Source organism: Pararge aegeria, chromosome 14, assembly GCF_905163445.1.
Source record: "Pararge aegeria chromosome 14, ilParAegt1.1, whole genome shotgun sequence".
Lineage (NCBI taxonomy): Eukaryota > Metazoa > Arthropoda > Insecta > Lepidoptera > Nymphalidae > Pararge > Pararge aegeria.
Window position 1 is genome coordinate 14,274,579 of NC_053193.1, and position 22,448 is coordinate 14,297,026.

At 35.7% G+C, this 22,448-nt stretch overlaps 1 protein-coding gene across 1 annotated transcript in view; it reads left to right on the top strand.

Annotated features, from left to right (window-relative positions):
* Positions 1–21,622, top strand: part of LOC120629364 (homeobox protein unc-4) — a 46,853-nt gene extending 25,231 nt beyond the window's left edge. The window contains exons 2-4 of the mRNA XM_039898293.1: positions 9,256–9,428; positions 19,814–19,953; positions 20,528–21,622. Coding sequence (XP_039754227.1) covers positions 9,256–9,428; positions 19,814–19,953; positions 20,528–21,044 — 830 coding nt within the window. The 3' untranslated portion in view covers positions 21,045–21,622. The remainder of the gene's footprint in view (positions 1–9,255; positions 9,429–19,813; positions 19,954–20,527) is intronic.
* The last annotated feature ends 826 nt before the right edge of the window (positions 21,623–22,448 follow it).

The following is a 22,448-nucleotide window of genomic DNA, read 5'->3' on the forward strand; positions in this document are numbered from 1 at the left end:
TTTATAGGCTTCAGTATTTTGAGGAATAGAAGCCTATTACTTTTCACTGTATAATTAGATGTAGTTTAATTATTGTAATGAATGAGATTATGAGGCGTGCACTTTTGGATTTTTTTCATCTTTTGTACTAGATATAAGTTCTACAACTGCGTTGTGTTTTACAAGTGCAATGAATCCATTGAAAATAAATATTATGCTCAACTGACAACGAAATTCGGTAATAGATTGTTTTTTATTTAGTAATAATTGACTGACCAAGCACATGAACGACACGCTGGTAAGTGGAAAACCATCACATATAAACAGAGCAAAACTTTGCAGGGCATGCAAGGAACACGTCCTTAAAAGTGCCGTTCTGTGTCCACCTGAGTCGTAGGTGTTAAGCCTCATGTGTATGTTATTAAACCCGCAAACACGACCTTCAGACTGGATGACTTCAATGCTGCTTGGCGGCATAAATAAGCATGGCTGCAGCACTGAAAGGAGCTGTGTAACAAAAAGCTTACGAACGTATTTATATACTTAATAAAATAAATAAATATACTACCCTAATACACACATCGCCACCTAGCCCCAAAGTAAGCGTAGCTTGTGTTATGGGTACTAAGATGACTGATAAATATGTTTATTAATAATATACATAAATACTTATAATATACAGATAACAAAAAGCTTACGTTACGTTACGTATTTATATAGGTACTTAATAAAATAAATAAATATACTACCACAATACACACATCGCCACCTAGCCCCAAAGTAAGCGTATCTTGTGTTATTGGTACTAAGATGACTGATGAATATTTTTATTAATAATATACATAAATACTTATAATATACAGATAACAAAAAGCTTACGTTACGTTACGTGTTTATATAGGTACTTAATAAAATAAATAAATATACTACTCCAATACACACATCGCCACCTAGCCCCAAAGTAAGCGTATCTTGTGTTATTGGTACTAAGATGACTGATGAATATTTTTATTAATAATATACATAAATACTTATAATATACAGATAACAAAAAGCTTACGTTACGTTACGTATTTATATAGGTACTTAATAAAATAAATAAATATACTACCACAATACACGCATCGACACCTAGCCCCAAAGTAAGCATAGCTTGTGTTATGGGTACTAAGATGACTGATGAATATTTTTATTAATAATATACATAAATACTTATATAAACACCAAGACACTGAAAAACAATAATGTTCATCACACACACATTTTCCAGTCGTGAGAATCGAACCCACGGCCTTGGACTCAGAAAGTAGGGTCGCAAACTGCGCCAATCGGCCGTCGAACTTAAGAAATTCCGTTCATTTGGCTCCCAGAATACTTTTAGTATTCAGCTTTTGTACTAAATATACTGCTACTGTATTTTCGACACTGCAATAGATATTAGGTAAAAATAAAATGTATTTACGATACACGTTCACCTACACTCTTCTTCTACTCTACTGTTTCTTTTCCTGTATGTTATACGTGCAATAAAGTGTTTCTTCTTCACCTCCTCAACGAAATTCGGTATTTAACTTTGAGTTAAGAAAATAATATAACGTCGACGCTCATTTGTTTTCGAGTTCGTCTCTGGCAAGTGTCAGTCAACGTAGTACCCACCTATTTAGGTTGAAAATTATTACTTTATTATTGGTGGTGATTTCGGAAATTAATTTCCCGGGATCGACACAAAATTATAGGCGGCACCGCACCGGCCCCGTTCGCCCCGCTGCGGGCGAAATTTTTTATGATAATAACGGCTATAAAATTATTTTGAGTCTAAATCAATTTTATACTTTGGGTTTCTTGGCTGTCACATTTTTTGCAACGAACTAACGCTGCGGTTTTATGTTGTGTTTTATTAAAAAACTAGATGTGCCCGCGGCCACTTCTATATATTACGACTAACTGTTTCCTGCGACTTCACACACGTTTGTTTTAGGTTTTAAAGCGTCCAGTAGGAATAGTTTATTTTTAGAGATAACTACAATATACAAAGAATCTCTAAAAATGTGCATGATTTTTTTAATACTCGCGATATCTTCTAATTATAATGTCCAATTGGAATTGGAAGTAAATAAAAAGTATATACTGCTATATAAATTGATGATAAATCTATTTATTTAAATTTAATACTGCGATACTAATGTAAACCTCTTTTGTTTCTATCGACCATTTAATATAACAATAGAACATAAAAGCTGCTATTTCGACCTAACTATGATAATTACACAGTTTATTCGCTAAGTTTGTGCATTTTTTAAAATAAAATATACCTAGTCTATGTTACTATTTGATGCTCAGCTTTCTTTTGGCAAAAAAATGGTTAACATCGGTCTAGTACCTACTTTCGGTGTCTATTGGGTACAAACAAACAAGGAAGAAACATTTCCATATAAGGATAGATAAATATGGGCGAACATACATGACTAACACACTAATATCTAATATTTAGGTATATAACGTAAGTATGGATATTAAACTAATCAACCCGCTATTAATAAATCTATATAATCTATATCTATAGTTCCAATAACAGCAGTATTATTTTAATATCGATGGCGCAATTGTATCACTATTCATTTTCATAAAAATTAACTACAGGGATCTTCTCTCCGAATGAGCAGGGTTTTAGCCGTATTCCACCCAAAAAAAAATGGCACACTGCAGAGGAAAGATCTTTTCTCTCATGAAAACGAGAGACATAGAGCTTAGATCCTGCGTCTCCACTGCGTGGAGCGGGCTTACATATAATTTAACGTGGTCTTCAAACAAAAAGTTAGCTTTAAAGCCAAATTCAGGCTTCCCACAAAGTCTTAAACCCATCCCAACGATTGAAATCAACCAAACAAATCATTTCACTGTTTTAAAACACAGCAAGGATATTTCACTAGTGCTGTAATCATATGCGAATTAATTAAGTGACTGAATATCGATCAAAAAGTAAACATAATGTCTTTATCTTATATTATATAGCTACTTTATGATATCCGTAAAGCCAACCTGCAATCGGAATCAAATTAACCAATTACTTGAACCCACACTGCACCTAACCGCACAATTACGACACTTGTGTGAAATTGGATCAATTTGATCAGATTCTTGAAAACGTTGGCGGCCAACTACCGATAATTATTAGTGTGAACATTATCGATATCGAAATTGTTGACAGCACTTATACTTAAAGAGTACAGTGATCAACGAAAGTTGATTTTTTTTTAGATTAAAAATAACTTTTTATCATTAAAATAAATAAATAAATATTGTCCTAAAGTAATCGTAGCTTGTGTTATGGGTACTAAGATGACTGACGAATATTTTTTATGAATAAGATACAAAAATGCTTAGAATATACATATAAACACTCATTATTATTCCCTGACCGATTTCGTTGGTCTATCTCCACAGAGATTCTCCAACTACACGAGATTATAGTTATGGCGATTTGCCATATACTTATGTGGAGAAAAGTAAAGGTATACGTGTGAACTTATAGACCTGTATTTTAAACTGCAAGCACTGGTTCGCATTTCGTATTTTGGCAATTCAGTACCACTGACGTACCATTACATTATTACATAGTTGCATATTGTCACCACATAATGTACAAGTTTGGGCACAAACACAAGTACCCTCTCTTTTATCTCACTCTCATAGTCCGATAAGACAGCAGCTCCGACACGTCCGGAAAGAGATCTGGAACGGAACCGACAGCTTAACGTGCTTTCCGACAACTGCACAAATTTCCAAACTAGGAATATCTTGATAGGAGACCAAAAACTATTCATTGGCCCGACCCCCATCGCTTCTTTGGAACGTGACTACTCAGATTCATATTTAAGAAGAAGAAAGAAAATTACACTATTACACTTAATTATTTAAAGTACTTATTGCTTTTCTTCATCATTGTACGACAATGTTATTACAACGGTACACGATGCTGAAAAGCTCGAGAAAACATCGAGCGATCAGTGCAAGGTAATTGATTCTCAGAATAATTCAATTTACAATTATTACGAAGCTTCGCGAAGCACTTGATTTCTTTATCGGTTGTATACTTTTATGTAGATGGGTGTAAGCATTGTAATATAAATGCGGTGCGGTGATAGCGCAGTGGTTGAGACTTCGGCTTCAGTTTCGGGAGGCTGAGTTTAATTCGCGCGTGCAAAGTTATGTGCGTTTTAAGCAGTTGAAATATCACTAGCTTCCTTGGTGAAGGAAATCATCCTGAGGAAACATGCATGCCTGAGAGTTCTCCACAATGTTCTCAAGGCGTTCAGGGGGTCCACACCAATCTGCACAGGGCCAGCGGGGTGGACTACGGCCTAAACGCATCTTTTTGTGGGAGGACACCCGTGCCCTGTAGTGGGTCGTTAATGGGTTGTCAAGATGAGATAACATCCGTGCACGCGATAAGCTATATAGAGCAAATTGTAGTCACTCGTATGCAAAGTAAGGTTACCTATATGTCTAACTTTCTAAACATTGAATCTCATATAGTTGCTGAGTGAGATAAAATACAACTGAGAAAATTCTCCTTTTTATAGGTCATTAAAAATGAAATAAATGAGATTTTAACAATAACATTCATTCCGAAAAAATCCTGTAACGGGCACTTAAAATTCTTGACTTTAAGTTAAGTGAATCGAGACCAAAAGAAGTAAAATAAATGAAATGTAGCAACAATGCATTAAACCATTCGTACGTTCATAAATAAAAATCATCCATTATTCTTTGTAAAAGAGAGAGAGAGAGATCGGGATTAAAATGTAAGTATTTATTTAATAAGTGCAAGCTTTGGGTATATCTCAACTTTTTTTCTCTCTACTAAATACCCTTGACTACAATAACACCTGGTGGTAAGAGATGATGCAGTCTAAGATGAGAGCATGCTTACCCGTTAAAGATACTTAGATTAAATCCATCCGTCTCTTATCGGTTTCTTCGCGACATCGTACCGGAACGCAAAATTTAACGGTACGCCTTTTTCGTCAGGATGGTAACTTTCCACGTCTGAAGCCTTCCACCAGACCGGTCTAAAGAATACCTAGAAACTTTAATTCCCAAATTGCGCCAGCCGGGTACGAAACTCGGGAACTTCCACTTATAAGACAACGTTCTTCACTTCGCCAGGAAGGTTTCGAATTCTATTAGAAATGGATGTTCTGTTTCGTTTACTATTATCGGACGATATGAGAGGGGATTTCTATCTACTACAATATCAATTGTAATAAATTTATTGCTTGACTTGATTGCTATCTTTATGAGCCAATTGGCAGGCCTTTGATAAAATACCGGAAATCAAATCAAATACTTTTTACAATCTTTTTCTATTTATTTCTCATAATGAAATATGCGGTGCGTGTCTCGCAAGACTCCAAATAGCTGGATTTTATAATTATTTTTTTTGTTTTCCTAAATAAAAATAAATTTATTAAATAAAATAATTAATTACTAAATGAATAACTGAACATGCAGAGAAATAATTTCGGATTACTTTCAACAGATGGCGTTACAAAATAAAGTAGTTAGTAGATCATCCCTAAACCAGACTGCCTACAGATTCCCTTCAGTCGTTACATAACTAGAAACCGTTACTCAAAGAATATTTAAAGACCTATAGACAGAGTAAAGGTACTAACTACTCACATCAAAACAGTTGCTAATAAATTCCTTGTTATACGTCCAGAGTAAAACGTGTAAAACAGTTCCTATCTTAGCCATTATTTATAACGAAACACCAAACAAAGTTGAATTATTAACTGTACGAATTTATTAACCGCGCTATACAACCCTCAAATAGATACTTAGTGAGTCCCCCATCCCCCCTCCCCAGTGACATTAAAACATTGAGGCAGACTAAATTAAAGCGCGCCAAAACTGTTCTCTCTGGGCCCAAGGCGGTCGTTTGTTTTAATACAATAAGCGTAGTCATCTCTTTCACTCTACTCATTAGAGATATATCTCCGTCCCTCTCACGCTCGTGTAATTTAGCTTTTCTGTTAAGGCAACTGCACAACTTATTGTATAGTTCAATTCGTAATAGATCTTATTTCTGATAGAAGGGAAAACCTATTTTCTGGACTGTATTTAGAAACTCTTGCAGTAACTAACAGGTTCTGAATCCTTTGTTTTTATTAAGCTGGCAAAAATGTATACGATTCAAAAGATGACAAAAATGTATAGGATTCAAAAAATGACAAAGACGAAAAAAGTCGGATACCTAGATAAAGGTAGCGGAAAGTGTAAAAAACATGTGCAGCCACACAAAAATTGTTTATAAGTGATTTTTTTCGAAGGCTCTATAGATCCTTTGGTCAGAGTACTTGTTAATTAAATGTTACGTCTATTGCCCAATGATGCCCTGAGCGGGTTAATAAATTAAAGCCACGGAATAACATGTTCAGCGCAACAGAAGCGTGTTCCTCTTAATGACTTCTAATTTATTTAGATTTAAAGACAGAGCGACTAATTTACGGCTGTCCCTTTCTAACCCCAGATGTCGGGCGATGTTGCGGTCTCCCTCACGGGACCATTTTTAATTAAAATCACCGGGAGAAAATTAGAAATTATATTCTATTTTCAGAAACTTGTTCTGACGCTTTGTTGGAGATTATCTCTTTTTTATGAGCCCCCGGTCGCGGGTTTATTTTAACGGCCAAAGGATTGTCTAAATGGACAATGTTAAAGCTGCCGGTGTCTTTTATGATTATGTCTTATTCATTTCAAACCTTCGCGGCGTTGATTGGAAACGTTTTCGCTTTAGTAACGGTTTAGGCCTTATCGCAATAAACGTTAATAATTGTATAGTAAAAGCTAACTTTATTGCTTTCAATAAAATCGTTTCAAATATTCAACGCTCCAGTAATTTTATATCAATATTTAACATAATGTGTCATTACTTTATAACTCTAACTTGTTTCTTCGCACTTACGTTCTCTGTACTATTATTGTTGATAATATATTAACGTGGTTGTCATCGTCTATTACCGTTCAATCATATTTGTGCAGCTTTCTTTACAGCATTATATTCTTGGCCTTATTGCTAATACACTGTGCCGCATACTATTTCCGATCAAAGTCTAGCATTGCTTTCTCTGTTTCATTTAATATTTTGTTCCTATTTTCCCCTTCCTTTCTCCTCCTTCTTATCTGTTTTAGCAATTATATCATCATCTTTTTACGCCAGTGCTGGGCAAAAGCCTCCCCTTTTTTGGGGGGAAATATAATGGGATTTGTATAACTTAAATTAAATAAATTAAAAACCTATATAAATAAGTGTAAATATTTTGTATGTAACTTTATTTAATTTTTACTTTGTGCAAAGTCCACTTTCCATCTTTTTATCATCTTCGCCCAGGTTGCCTTTAAAGGTCACATTTAGTGATAAGGCTGGTTTTTCCACCCTAGCACTAAGTACTATCTCTTTTACCTTGTATTTGTTGCATTTAACTTTTTCTATTGTGTTATTTTGTATAATTTTCTTGCACACTTTATTATTTACCTATGGGATACCTTATCACCTTTCTTAATATAATAATAACGAAAGTGTGTTTGCTTGCTCTTTATTCATGCAACGAATCACAACCTACATATTTAGGTTTCGAATTTCTTTGTCAGCAGTAGTATAGGCGGCAAACTTTGACCTAAAACCTCCTTTATCATGAGGCTTTCTAGACATATGTACCTATTAACACATTAATATCTGATGTGGCAATCATAGCACTGCACGATGAAGTTAAATGGCAGACAGGTAATGAATTAATGATCGAACATAATCAACTATTTTTGTATGACATTTAAACTCCCTAGCTCCCCTCTACCTACATTTTAAAATACTATCGGTATAACTGAAATAAGTGTCTTATATTTATTTTTTCCTAACTGTTTTCCACGAATTCGTGTACGTTTGTTACTTTGAGAATTGTCTTAAGTTTCATATTATGCCCTCCATCAACATGCTGTCTATCTTTTTGCCATTTTTTAGAAAAATAAAGGTGATAGAGTTACGTTTATTTTATCAATAATAAGAAAAAATAAATATACCGTATCCTGTTCCTGTAGATTTATTTAATTTCCGCCCCCACTTTTAATTAATCAGCTTCCGCTTTTTACATCTTGGTGGTGATAACAAGCTTACATACAACGTCAGACGTACAATTTCAGTTCAGGAAGTAAAGTTAGGTTAGGTTGGTCAGTGTTCCTCGAGTTGGAAGGGAAAATCCTTTGGCGTACGATGGTGTTTAGGGACATTGATGTGGTCTCAGAGGAGGGACTGCCTCAGTTGGCGCCGCTGGCTGGGTTGCGGTTGTGCGAAACCGTTCCCGTAACCCAGTCGACCAGTTGGAATACCGTGGAGTTTTGTCGGTAAGAGTCCGACATAGCCACTGTACCTATCCGCGGTGGGGTGGTATCCATGAGTATAATTTTCTCAACGAAAAAAAAAGGTTAGTTATATAGGTTAGATTAAGGTGCAAACGATTGTATAATTTTTTTTAACGACGTTTGCATAAAACGTCATTTAATATATTTCTGTTGTTTCCGGTTGAAGAAGATGTCACTTCTTGCAAAGCTTTAAATAACTTAGTTTGAAAGATCTGTAACACACAATCAATCGAGTGTTACTTTCTATAGCGGTGTATGAGTGCTCTCTATTTAAAAGACCTTGATTAAGAGGAAAGTATAGGCAGGATTCTCCATATAGATGTATTCACCTAATTCTCCCTGGATAATGCCTCTAGAGCAATCACTTTTTATGTTTAAATCAAAGTCTAGTATAGATATTTCACTATCACTGTTTCTTGAACAGCAAAATGCTTTAAACAATCTGGCCCTCTAAAATTACCAATAATACGCCTTTTTTTACCGCTAAATTCTGAGGACTCAAAGACAAATATGAAAAAAAAACATGAAAGAAACAGAGAGAAACCTAGATGTAATCTTTCTTTAAATTTTCATGCCAAAAATAATTTAGTTTTGGATGAGAAAAAATCGGAATACGAAATGTCGATGTCGTCATTTGTATAGCGAAACACACAAAAAAATCGTGAATCGGTCTGAGCTGCTTTTTTCCCTATCGCACTTTTCGGGGGAAGCCACGATCAGGCCTCCATAGTTTTATCAAATACCTATTCATCAATTTTGTCCTAGCTATCCCATCCTCTTAAATGTGTTACAGATTTCATTAATCCCATACTCTGGTGTTCGAATAAATTGACTTATTATAGTTATTATTTCCAGGTGGCCTTGGAGATGACGACGGTGATAGCGGCAAGAGAAGACGATCTCGGACGAACTTTAATTCCTGGCAGCTGGAAGAGCTCGAGCGTGCATTCCTTGCGTCGCACTACCCGGATGTCTTCATGAGAGAAGCGCTGGCGATGCGTTTAGACCTAAAAGAAAGTAGAGTCGCGGTAAGTACCTCATTAATCATACTTATGCCCGGTTTCACTAACGACGTACAAGTCAATGCTTTAGTAAGTAACGCCTAATCAAATAAGATTCCTAGGCATACCATCTTTCACCAATGGATTTTCAATAGACAACTCATATAACTTAACTTGTCTATGATCCTTGTCGCAAGGTTTGGTGTGTATTTTATATTTTTCATTTTTAGTATGGTTTTAAAAATTGGTAACATTATTGGTTCATGTGATAAAAAAATTATATTATTCTTATGTAAAAGTACCTACTGATTGTTTTCCTGGAAAAGCTGACAAACGATTGCTACGTGTAACGATTGTACGTGGTGAACGAGTCTAGGAATGTCCTTAGGTTAGGCCTAACTATTTTAACGCCTACAGCGATAAAATATTTAGGCATTGCCTTTAGTAAAAACGGGAATTAGCCCTATATAACATATTAAATCAATGTATAAAGCACTACAATATTACTCAATCTATCAGCGCAAAGTAGTTCTTAAGTTAGTTGACACAAAATATTTTTAGTCTGCGACAAAATTTTACTGCGAGCCGTATGTATGGCAGTTATTCATGCATGACGTCTTCATTCGCTGCACAGTCGTTATGTTTCTTTTGTTATGTCTCAGTTGTGACTATTTATGTTCTGCGAAATACTTAAATTTTGTTCTTAAACAAGGGTTGCTCCATTTTTATTTGAAACTTAGTACTTTTATGCTAAAACGCTAGGAATAAGCCGCGATAGCCTACTGGACGTCGGCCTCACTTTCGGATGATCCTGAGTTCTATCCCTGACACGTACCTACAGCTTTTTGGAGATATGGGCGTTTTTAATTTATTAAAGTTTAGGAGATAATTTAACGGTGAAGAAAGATAGTGCCGATAAAACTGAACGCCGGAGAGTTCACCTTAACGTAGCATTCTTAAAGGAGTGTGAAGTTTACCTATATATTTGGCCAGCTTGGTGGACTACGGCCTAAAGCCTTCTCATTATTTGGAGAAGATACCCGTTCCCGGTATTGTGTTGGTAATGGTTGATAAACCCAATTTATATATCCTGCACAATAGATATTTTTTTAATGACAGGATTGCTTTAAAGCATGCATCTAATTGTTAAATTTTAAGTGACGTTGAATAAACCAGCTGCTGAGATCTCGCATGCGTCTACTCGATAGAATCTGCCTCCTTTACCGATGGTAGAGTCAATACAAACCGACAGACCTGTCGTTTTAACCATGGTTATAAGTAAAACAAATTCAAATTTAAAAATTATTTATTCATATCGGCCTATCAGGCAGGCACAGTTTCCATTATTGTGAGTCTTCTTGGAATAAGAATTTATCACAGCACGATACGAACATACCACGATAATATTTTGGATTTGTTGATATTTCGACCCAGTTGCATGGATCGATCAACCACGATCCCAAAATATTATCGTGGTATGTACCCGTTGAACTATAACCAAGAAATTTTTGATTAATCACGAAAATCTTAGTTTAAAATATTTTCATAATTATCCAGTTAGTTATAATATTGTGTCAATTATGATAACTTGAAATACGAACTGCAGTATCATCATCATATAAGTAAGATGATATCTCACCACTTTCGTCAATGTGTCAGGGTCGCCATCTCTGGAAGTATCCTAAAATATAACTATATCGATAACATTCCGAGTTGCACATTTTGGCTGTCACAAAAAGTTGCTTATTAAATAGCCAGTCTTCCTATCGTGCTACGTTGAACCGTTCAGTGAACTGCAAAAATTGAGTATGAATACTAAAATGGGACTGAATTTCAAATACAATTCCATTTTTATATAAAAAGTCTATTAACATCGATAGAATAGAAATGTGTTTGTTTAATTTCATTTTTACTTGTCAACTGTTAGAATTGAATTTAGAAGATCTTGTAAAAAAGTAGGGAAATTAAATTTTAGTTCCTTCGTTAAGGCAACAAATAAATGTAGCGTTTTTAAAACTGAGTAGGTACTTTTTTTGTTAAATAGGTACCTACTTAGTAACCAGCAAGTAAAAATAATAATTAAATAAGTACTACCTACACCCGGCCATGCTTAGTGTCGACTTAGTTAGAAATAGATTAGTCTTATTTTCAAAAATTCAATTTCTACGGCTGTCGTTTAGACAGTAGAATAAATATAAAGGTTTTTCTTTTCAACACAGATGCAATATATTACATAAAGACGAGTCAAACGGCATATGAGCCTAAGGTTTTCCTTAAATATAAATGAGAGAACGTTTTCTTTGCCCTTTCCGGACCCTCCTAAGCGGCGTTCGGGGACTGCCCATCCGCTTTTTACGCCAGATTCGCCAAACAAAATTTCTACTGTCTGGTTGTCAAACGTCAGCATTATTGTCCACGAAATAAGGAAAATTCTAAACATCTAAGGTTTTAGTAGGAAATTAACCAAATAAAAGGTACCTAAATTCCTATCTATTTTAAAAACAAATAGTATAAAGAAAAGCATAAAAAAATAATGTAACGGAAAATCTATCAATGAAATTACTTGACGTATTTATCTGAGATAAGGATAAGATTATAGAGTTAAATTGCACCTGACCTTAAGGCAATACGTATAGATGAACAATTACAGTCAAAACATTATAGATATTCTGCAGCACAAATCTCTGGGAGAGGAGCAAGAACAAATCTATTTCTATAATCAGTCCTAACGTCGATTGTATCCAACGTTTATCGCAGCAAATCTCGTTCCAAAAGACAGACTACGCCGCACCACTCCTAATAGTTGGTATAAATCAAAAGATTGCCATCTCGGCGGCACCCCTGGGACACGAGCGAGATGGCACGATTGAATAGCATAGATTTAAATGGTCGGGTCAGATAAGGATGGCTATAGATCCCGCCGCCGCGGCCTCAAAGCGCGGCGCAGGGACGTCACAATTCGATTACAGCTCAATAAACTTTAAGTGACTTGTTTGCGTCTGTAAAGTGGATTTTTTCTTCTTTCTGATTTCTCTATTTCCCTTTTCGTTCGAACTCGTAGGCTTCGTTGAATGGTGGTTTATAGTGTTGACATTGCGTTCTGTAAAGTGCAGGACATTTAATGTAAATGATAACGTCATTGCATTGTTTTTTTGGTATTAGAATAATTTAGGAATGCGGTTTATCTTGAGACAAGTAACATAGCGTTTTATTATAGGAAGGGTTAAAATATAATTTTTCTATCATTGATTGAGTCGTTATTTTGAGAAATTCTAATTTTTTTACATTGAGTATCAAGTTATGATTTTTTTTTATTTTTTGATATTGTCTTGGTAACTATTGTAAATTTATGTAAACTTTTGGTCTCGTGAGAAGAGCTTATTTTCTTTTGTTCTAATTCATAACCTCGTTGTACTCGTACGTTATTTTGTGCTCCTACATTACATTACTAATAAATTTATTAATAGTCTGCATTACTTCATGAATAGAAATACTTATTTATAATTTATTAATATAATTTATAAAATTGTAGGTACCTTAGATCTTAGATAGGTACCTATCTATTTATAAGCTTATAGCAAAGTAATTAGCTTAACTTAACATCAATTTAATAAGTAACAAAAATTACGCACCCAATATCGATTTTATCATCCGGTGACCACTTCTCTTACATGATAATTAAGTGTCCGCTTACTCATATTTCAATATAATCCGCAAAAAACTTGTCTTTAATAACTTCTCCTGACTCGAGAGTGATTTCATTCTAATTAAATAATTATTTCATAACATTTACTATATTTCCAGACGAAAAAAGCTTCTAACATTCCACAAGGCTTCCCCACAGTCAGTTAAAATCCCATTCTTTATCAAAAACGGCGAATTTTAATCTTATTTTATTCCAGCCTTACGAACAACTTGTGAGGAAGGCTCAGCCGGGCCGGTAAGCGTGCAAGTATCGACTTCATTTTAAAATTCATAGCATAAAATTTACATTTATATGCCAATTTCATTCCCTAACTGAGACTCTGCGGTTGTACGCACACATCAATATTCCGTACACACCGCCTCGGGTACAGCCCTAAAGTAAAAAAAAAGAAAATCGCGTAACATTCTCCGCTCGGCTGAGAAAAGAAAAAGCGCGAGGTTTAAATATGGCACACTAAATGGAACGCTTAGGCGACAAAATGCGGATAGAATATAAAATTTAAGGACCCGTATCTTTCCCTGTTACACTCGTGTACGTTTCCATCTTGTTGTCTCTGTCTGCGTATCTAACGTAAGCCGCGTTTACCGCCCTAGGCTTAGCGGTAAAAGATAGACACGAACAAGCCCAAGGGCTGCCACTCCGGGTGTAAAATATAGCACATAAATATTATTCTCACAAGACGCGGATCGTTATAAAGTGATTTAATGTAATTATTATTTCAAATGCGATGTTACTCCGCCGCGGACAGTCCGTAACAGTCGTAATTATGTTTATTGCTCTTTAATTCCCGCTATTTACATTAATAGCGACAACAACAGTAAGAAAACTATAAATTTATTTTCTTTTTAGCTGCTGTCTTTAAAGATAATTGATAAACGTAAAATTAAATAATGCAGTAAATGTCGTGTACATTATAATTTACTTCTTCATTACCAGATGTCTTTGTTAGAAAATCCTTGATATTATTGCATTTGTAACTGTAGGCGAATTGCAAAATAAACAGGAATTTTATGAACTGTTATGATGTTGAAGACTAAACTGGAAAAAGGTTAGTTGTAAGTCCAGTTTATGCTGTGGATACCTATATTTATAGATAACAAGGTCTACCACACACTATTATAAATAGGTAACATCCGGATACAGGGTGAAATCTCTAAAATAACAAAATCGATCATAAAAACTTATGCTATCGAATTGTAGGTAAAACATGACAACATGAGTTAGTTATTCTGGTTCACAGTACAATTTAACAAGGATCTTTCAAAGCATTATCACTATTATCAACCCTTTACCGGTCACTACAGAGCACGGGTCTCTTCTCAGAACTAAATTTGAAAAGTGTTTTACGCCGTATCCACCACGCCGGCCATTTGCTGTTTGGTAGACTTTCCAAGTCTTCCCTTTTTAGAACACCATGGAGAACTCTAAGCAGGTTTCGGCACGATTGCACCGTTACAGCAAGTGTCATTTATTTATTTCGCTTCCACGTGTGACGATACGCTATAATTTATTGTGACAAGTTTGTAAATACAAAATTATGTCTATATCATAAGTAGGTCTTAGCTTCCAACGATCGTATATATGATGCCTTGAGAATCTGAAATTTGTTATACCGACATATTATGGCAGTGGCGTGCACTTCATTCAAGCAAAAAAGTACTGCCTACCCTAATTTTTCAATAAATATAAGGATTATCTATTTCATATCATCCTCCTAATTTATGCCTACTAGCTAAGTCAAAAAAATCTCATTTACCACATAGGTTAAGTTACTTATAGCCAGAGGTTGAGCCGAAAACTAGGATACTTAAAAAAAAATCTGAGTTTTTACATATTGTTTGGTTACCCATTCCATAGCTAGTAGTTATAGAGAAAACAAACCACCCTCTACAGTACATACCCGCTCACTGTATCTACGTGAACTTTTCTGTGCGAGGAAATTGCACGCATCAAGAAGCGACATTTTCATTGCCCTAACCGCAGAAAAAGGGAAAGCTCACCCGCCTTCCCCACAAGGGGAAAGTTACCTAAATACAAGTCAATGTATCGATACGACTCTTTTTATTTTCGCGACGAGGGGAGATGAGGCTATTTTAGGCACACTACGATTTACAGGAATGAAGGGCCTACGCCTAATTGCAATGTTGTATTGCATTCGAAATAGTTTTAACTTTATATAATTGCAAATTAGACAACATCATCATCAGAGATTAGGCGACGAGTATCCACTATCTGTATCCCAGCTGTAGGAAATTACAATTAATTTCCCACAGCTGGGCACGGTTTACTAGCAGATGAGCTCCCTAAGTTGGTGGATACTCATCGCCTAAAACAAAGCAACACTTCGCAGGACATGCAGGACATGAGTCAGACAGTGTCTCCATCAAACTGAGGCGCAAGTAGTTGTAAAGCCTCATGTACCGGCTGGCAATAATACCCTCAGGCTGGAAATACTGGTTGCAATACTGATTGGCAGCAGAAATATGGCTGACGGACTAGAACTGCCTCAGAGACTATGACACAAAAATATATAATAATCTCAACTTAACAATATTACATGGAAGCATGTTATTTTTTTTTGTACTCTTGCGTAAAATAAGGATCAATTTCTTCATAGGGAGGGTTGCCTAAATACAAGCCCACATGTCACAAATATATCGATACGGATTTTCTTATTTACTCTCTTGCAAGGGGAAACGGGGCAATTGCGGACACTATCATTTTCACGAATGTTTCTTTTATTCGCTTGGGAATGTGATACTTGATTTTGTAGATTGTGAAAAAGGTATATAATTGAATGAATACACTTTTATTGTACACCACATAAACATATAGTAAAATTATAAATAAAAATTTAGCAAACATTATACAATTTGGCGGCCTTATCGCTACATAGCGATCTCTTCCAGGCAACCAAAGGCGTTAAACACAGCATTTATTTGACTGCAGTGCGTTTGTTTTTTGTTAAAGAAGTTTAATTTTTGTTTGAACTGCTTTTTCGGAAGAAATATTAATATATTCGCAATATATTCTCATTTGAAAGACTCATAGTACAATTCTCTCATAGTTATTTCATTCGAAAGGGTGGTTTCGCCTTCCGCATATTATTTTGCCGCTGTTGGGCACAGTTTTTCACTCTCATAGGAGAATGGGTTTTAGGACATTGACCTGACAAACTGATCTAATGTGGAAAGGCAGACTAAATAGTTTAGTCAGTTCAATCGATCAATCAAATTTTTATTCAGTTTAGGCTATAGTTACAGCACTTACGAACGTCATATATTTTTTCTATTTATAAATATACTAATAACACTCAAGATCAATAATTAATCGAGACTGGAACAGAAAATAAACTAAGATCCTATGACATCTGAAATAAGTTTATTAACTATTTCAGTTAGATGTAAGTTTATAGTATAGATCTCTTGGTATTTTAAAGCTGATATATGGGCGTTATGCCTTTAATAAACAACTTTATTATTATAAATAAATAAATAAATATGCCCAAGCCTCCGGCGAAAACCTCCTCACAATACGCGCCGTTTCGAGGACTACTGCCTTCTGTATCCGACCCTTGATCCAACAACCAAGCGAAAGCTTCTTAAGATGTTTGTCGAAGCTTTTTGCGAGAAGACCATTGACTGAAACGACAATCAGAACAATAACGGTAGACTCAACACTGTGGCGGTAATCTCATGAGCAAGGTCAGCGTTTGTAGATACTTTTTCCATTTCAGCTTTCACCAGTTTATCGTCATGTGGAAATAGTAATGGCAACAATTATTGCACGGCGCACTGATCGATTGACTAGCACTATATCAGGTATATTAGTTGTAATATACCTGTCGGTATAATCTCTACATGTTGTCTTGAAGCATTCATCTTAGCCACATTCCGAAACCAAGCAAGACCGGGGGTTTTAACGACCCCCTGAAGGTGTAGGAGGGGCCGGGGGGTCATTAAGTGGGAACGAGCGAGCCCATTACCGCCCGTTCCTATTCTATTCTGTAATCAATGTATTTCGATTAGGGACCAAGTTGGGGTTTAATTAAAAAGTTGTCTCTCCTATATGCTATATACGGTTAAATATTATATTTAGTTGTGTATGTATATACAGACATAATGCTTTATCATTCATCATTAGATACCAACTATTTGTTGTCAGCTACTCAGCCCGCGTTTATTTTGGTTTCTAAAAATCCCGTATAAAATATGTATACAATTTGTTTACATTGATTATATTTATGTATTTCTTTAAAAAAAAAAAAATTGAATGAGAAAAATGGCTGGAATGGCAGCCCCGAACTGGTAAGCGCAGCGTTGGTCGGTCCCCAACGAGGTGGACAGACGACATTAAGCGCGTCGCAGGTAGCCGCTGGATCCAAGCGGTTCAGAACCGTGGAACTTGGAACTCCCAACAAAAGACCTATGTCCAGCAGTGACGTCTATCGGTTGATGTGATGATGATGATTTATTTTTATTGTTCTTGTACACATAATTTTTAAACAAAATCTATACTTACAATAAAATGTACATTCTGTACATTTAATATATTGTGAAAATTTATTTCAATTAGGCCTAGTATAAGAACATATGAAACGTAAGGTACGGTTCAGAAGGCTGATTCTACCGAGAAGAAGCCGGCAAGAAACTCTGCAGTTGCTCTTTTACAACATTAGCATTTTACAATGATTATTCTGATTTGGGAGAGATTAAGCGGTGTACGCAGCAACCTTGTATTTAAGAAATTAAATAACGCAATAACTAACAATAAAATGTTTTTTTATAAACAGTAATTCTCATTAATCTTATTGATAAGAATTATTTTCCTGCTGAATAGGCAAATAGAAAGAGTCTATTGTTGATTATTCACAGAGCTCTATTGTTTGTGGGCGAAAAAATTTTATTTATACTATGAGTAGGTATTTAAATAATATTTACCGTGACTACACGTGCCAATTTCAACGAGCTAAATAATATGCTGCGAACCAAATACTTTCAAAGATTTTTTTTACTACAAGTTAGTTCCATGAATTCGATGACACCTGGTTGTAAACGATGATGCAGTCTTAGTGTATAGCAAGCTAACTTGTGGGATACGGGATTTGATTATTGAAAACTGTAATTATTTACCTACGTGGATCCAAAAAAAAAATGAGAGCTCAAAGCTATTTTCATTATTGAATAACAATAAAATTAATTTAATTAGTTGGTATCTTCAAGCTACAGATAATAAAAGTGCCATCACTGTCAGTCCTTCCTAAAGTACTACATTGCAAACATCTGTTTTATTTTTTTTGAGTAAACCCACATTTGATGGGCACCATTAATAATTCGGCTCATATTGACGGGCAAGTCATAAAATTTACGAAGCGTATGACGCCTTCATACGTAGATATGGTAGGTATTCGGCTTTACCCTTTAAGCCAAAATAATATCTAGGCTTATATTCTAGGGTTAGGGTCTAGGGTTGTTCTAGAGGCGGATAACAAATTCCTTAAAAGCCGGCAACGCATCGGTGGCTCCTCTGGTGCTGCAGATGTTTATGGGCGGCGGTGATCACTTAACATCAGGTGACGCACTTGCTCGTTTGCCCGCTATTAATAAAAAAAAAATATAAACAAATTCAAATATATATCGCACTACCGACATTGATGTCTTGTGAACTTTAGCAATTGGAGAGCTTTTTGTGACAGCTCGCCACCATGCTTATTTCTGCCTTAAGCAGCATTGTTGGGTGTGTTGGGTGTGTTTGGCGTTTTGGGTGTGTTGGGTGTGTATGCTGCGGTGTGAAGGGTGGGTGCTGTAATTACAGGCACATGAGGCTTAACACCTACGCCTCAGGTTGATGGACACAGGGCAGAACTTGTTCCTTGCATGCCCTGCGAAGTATTGCTCTGTAAATAGGCGATGGTTTTACTTACCATCAGCTTGACCTTCTGCTTGGTCCATCAATTATTTAAAAATAGAAACGAATAAATAATGGATATTCCGTATCCTGTTAAAAAGGGCAACTGAGTTCTTGTCGGTTTTTATCGCTAGTACTATCTACTATCTACTGATGTGCGAGTCAATACAACTAAACAGATTTAAAGGTTCAAAAGTAGGTTATAAAGAAGGCCTACTTTAATGGAGTGGATTTCATTGTAGTAATAATGAAATCCACCATATATATATATATATATGGTGATAACAAAAATAAATTTACCCAGCTAAGTTTGTTCTGGGCTCTTCTTAGACCAGGGCGCGTTTGGAACCCTCGTAGCTTTAGCTTTAGGCTTACAATTATGTTAACATATATGTATGAACGCTTCATAAGTGCCTGTGATAGGCCTACATGAATAAAGAAATTTTGAATTTGAATTTGACTATTTTTTCATTCCACTACAGGTTACTGGTGGTAACTGATGATGCAATCTAAGATTTTAGCGGGCTAACCTGTTATATGTTATGGTAGTTATACCCCTAATCGATTTCTACGAGACATAGCACCGGAACACTAAATCGCTTAGCGTCTTTGTCGATAGGGTGGTGCCGAGCCACGGCCAAAGCCTCCCACCAGACGAGACCAAAAAATTTTCAGAAATTATAAAATCCCTAACTGGCCTTGCTGGGAATCGAACCCGTCCCGGCTTAAATTCACAGCGCTCACCGTTGCGCCAGGGAGGTCATCAAAACGTTTATTTAAATGTCTCTCTTGTTCACAGGTATGGTTCCAAAATCGCCGTGCAAAATGGCGTAAGAAAGAGCACACAAAGAAGGGTCCGGGTCGACCTGCGCACAACGCTCACCCCCAGAGCTGCTCTGGTGAGCCCATCCCTCCGCACGAACTCAGGGCAAGAGAGAGGTGAGCAGATTACAGGCCATCCCGCTAACAACTAACCGTGTTTTAGTTAAAACGAGCGCAAACATCTCTAACCGACTGACTTATTACGATTTTAATAATTTAGTAACTAAACTAAAACTGACTGACTGAAAACTACAACTATCAACTAAATAAAACTTGTGAATAGTTGTATTTGTAGTTACTTAGGGAGAGACGAGGGCGTACGAAAAATCGTGACTAAAATGCTTCCACCAGGGCATAACCTTCCACGATACATAGAGAGATAGATAGAAATAAAAATATAAAATCATTGGCTTCCTGGGTAACACTAGGATAGGTTTTTTATAAATGTTTGTTTTCAATTCATTTTATACAATTGTTAAATTGATCTTCAAACGCCATTGATGAAATACCCACTTGAAGTATTATCCACAGCATGATAGTACAATTCATAGCATGATCCCAGTGTTACGGAGCGTTTATTCAAAATGTATAAGCTCTCCGTAATACTGGGATAGAAAAATACACTTTTTTATTGCAACTATTCACCTTAAATTTAGGTTCTATACTAATTAGGCCCTACAATTTTTAACAGGGCGAGAAGAAGAAAGAAGTTGGCAAAAGCGCTAGAGAGACAAGCGAGGAAACTTCGGGCAAAAGGCATCGCGGTGGATTTAGAAGCTCTAAAGGCGGAATACCTCGCACAGCATAGAAACAGTGGACTCTACTCGGACTCAGATGGAGAAATAGATGGAGAAGAATTGATGATAGACGTTGTTGGTGGCGACTCGTGTCATGACTCTGGGCCCGAAGACTTCTCCTTATCTGGAAGACTCCGTGCACCTTCAGGGACGGATGCTATCAATAATTCAGATAGTTCCACGTCAGACGGTCACTCTGCGAGAAATTTCAGTCCCTTACCAGACCCCCAGTCGACCTTCTTCAAGCAGTTCAGCACAGCAGCCGCAAACTTCGACAAGTTCGACTTCGACTCGGGCAGGGCAGTTTCTTTAGATCTAAGCGGCAGTTCGAACACGGAACAGAACCTATCCAAAAACGTGGGAACAAGAAAACACAATCCGTTCAGTATAGAATCACTACTTAACACGTGAAAATGACTTTTTTAGAATTAGATTTGCCTATAGAGGCTCCCGGATCTAATTTTCTCACAGACTCGAATACCTGACCGGCATCTCGTGAACATGTTCCTTTGCTTTAAATAATACATGAATTATAATAAGTTGTAATCAGCTTCGGTAATAAGACTTTATAGCAGTAGCGTTCAAAGGGTGCTCGACTACGGTAGTTACAGGCAAATGACATAAAATGGAGATATCCTTCTTCGATACAACTAATACACAATCTTTATAACAGGTAGTGCTTTTATGCACGTATGAAGTGCACCATAGCTGGGTAAAATAATTACCTCTTGGATCACCATACGCAGAAATGACAGGTAATATAAAATGGAAAAATCCGCCTCCAATAAACTTAAATGCATGTATGAAGTGTCTGGTATAGGATACTACAATACAAATTTACTATTTAGGTAATGGATGCGCATTTATCAATTTTTTATACATTTTTTGTTTAAAAGCCTGGCGGAACACCCTGTGCACACAACTGCTTTAAATAGGTACCAGTTTACATATCCCTTTGTGAATATAAGATAGGATTTGTATTATATAGATAGTAGTGTAAATAGTAACTATATTTATATTTATTTTCCTCTTGTTAATACTTTTTATTTATTCGTGGGGCAATATAACATAAATATTAAATATTCGTTGATCTTTTTTTATTTTATTGTTTAAACAGAGAATGTATTGAAACACTTTTCTCCGTGTAAGTACCTACCTATAACTTACTTTCTTATTAAAATCATATTTATGTTATTTATAAAGTTTGCTTTGGAACAAAAGAGGAAAAAGTCTAAACGAACTTTAATTGTTTTATAAAAAACTTTTTATTATTATTTAAAGACACATCCTTAATCGGACTTTTGTCTTTTATTTAACAATGTATTTCGGGCCGGTACAGTTTTGGTCTAAAACTGTTTAAGTAATGTTCTTATAAATAAATAGCAAGAATCACCAATTTTATTCTTAAAATTTAAGGCAGTGTTGAAAAGCTAAAATTTGATATTGTTATTTTATTTTAGATATGTATTTATTTTAATTTATATTTGACCAACTAAACCATTAGACCCTCGAACCAGAGTCCTTGTCAAGACAAATCAAACGAGCCCAAACTCGATGGGGTTGCTGCATTTTATTTTAATTAGTTCCCATGGTGACCTTGAGATAAACTTACAAAAATTTCAGTTCAAATTCGAATTTCAATTCATAATTCGAAGTTTAAACATTATAGATTTTTTCTTAAATATCAAACCAAGATTTCTCTTTCTGGACAGGCACTAAGGAGAATCTTATTATTTCTCTTCGTAACAGATCTCTTTCAATAAACCTGTGACAGTAGGAGAGGTAAGGGAATAAGTATAGATAACATGACAATCA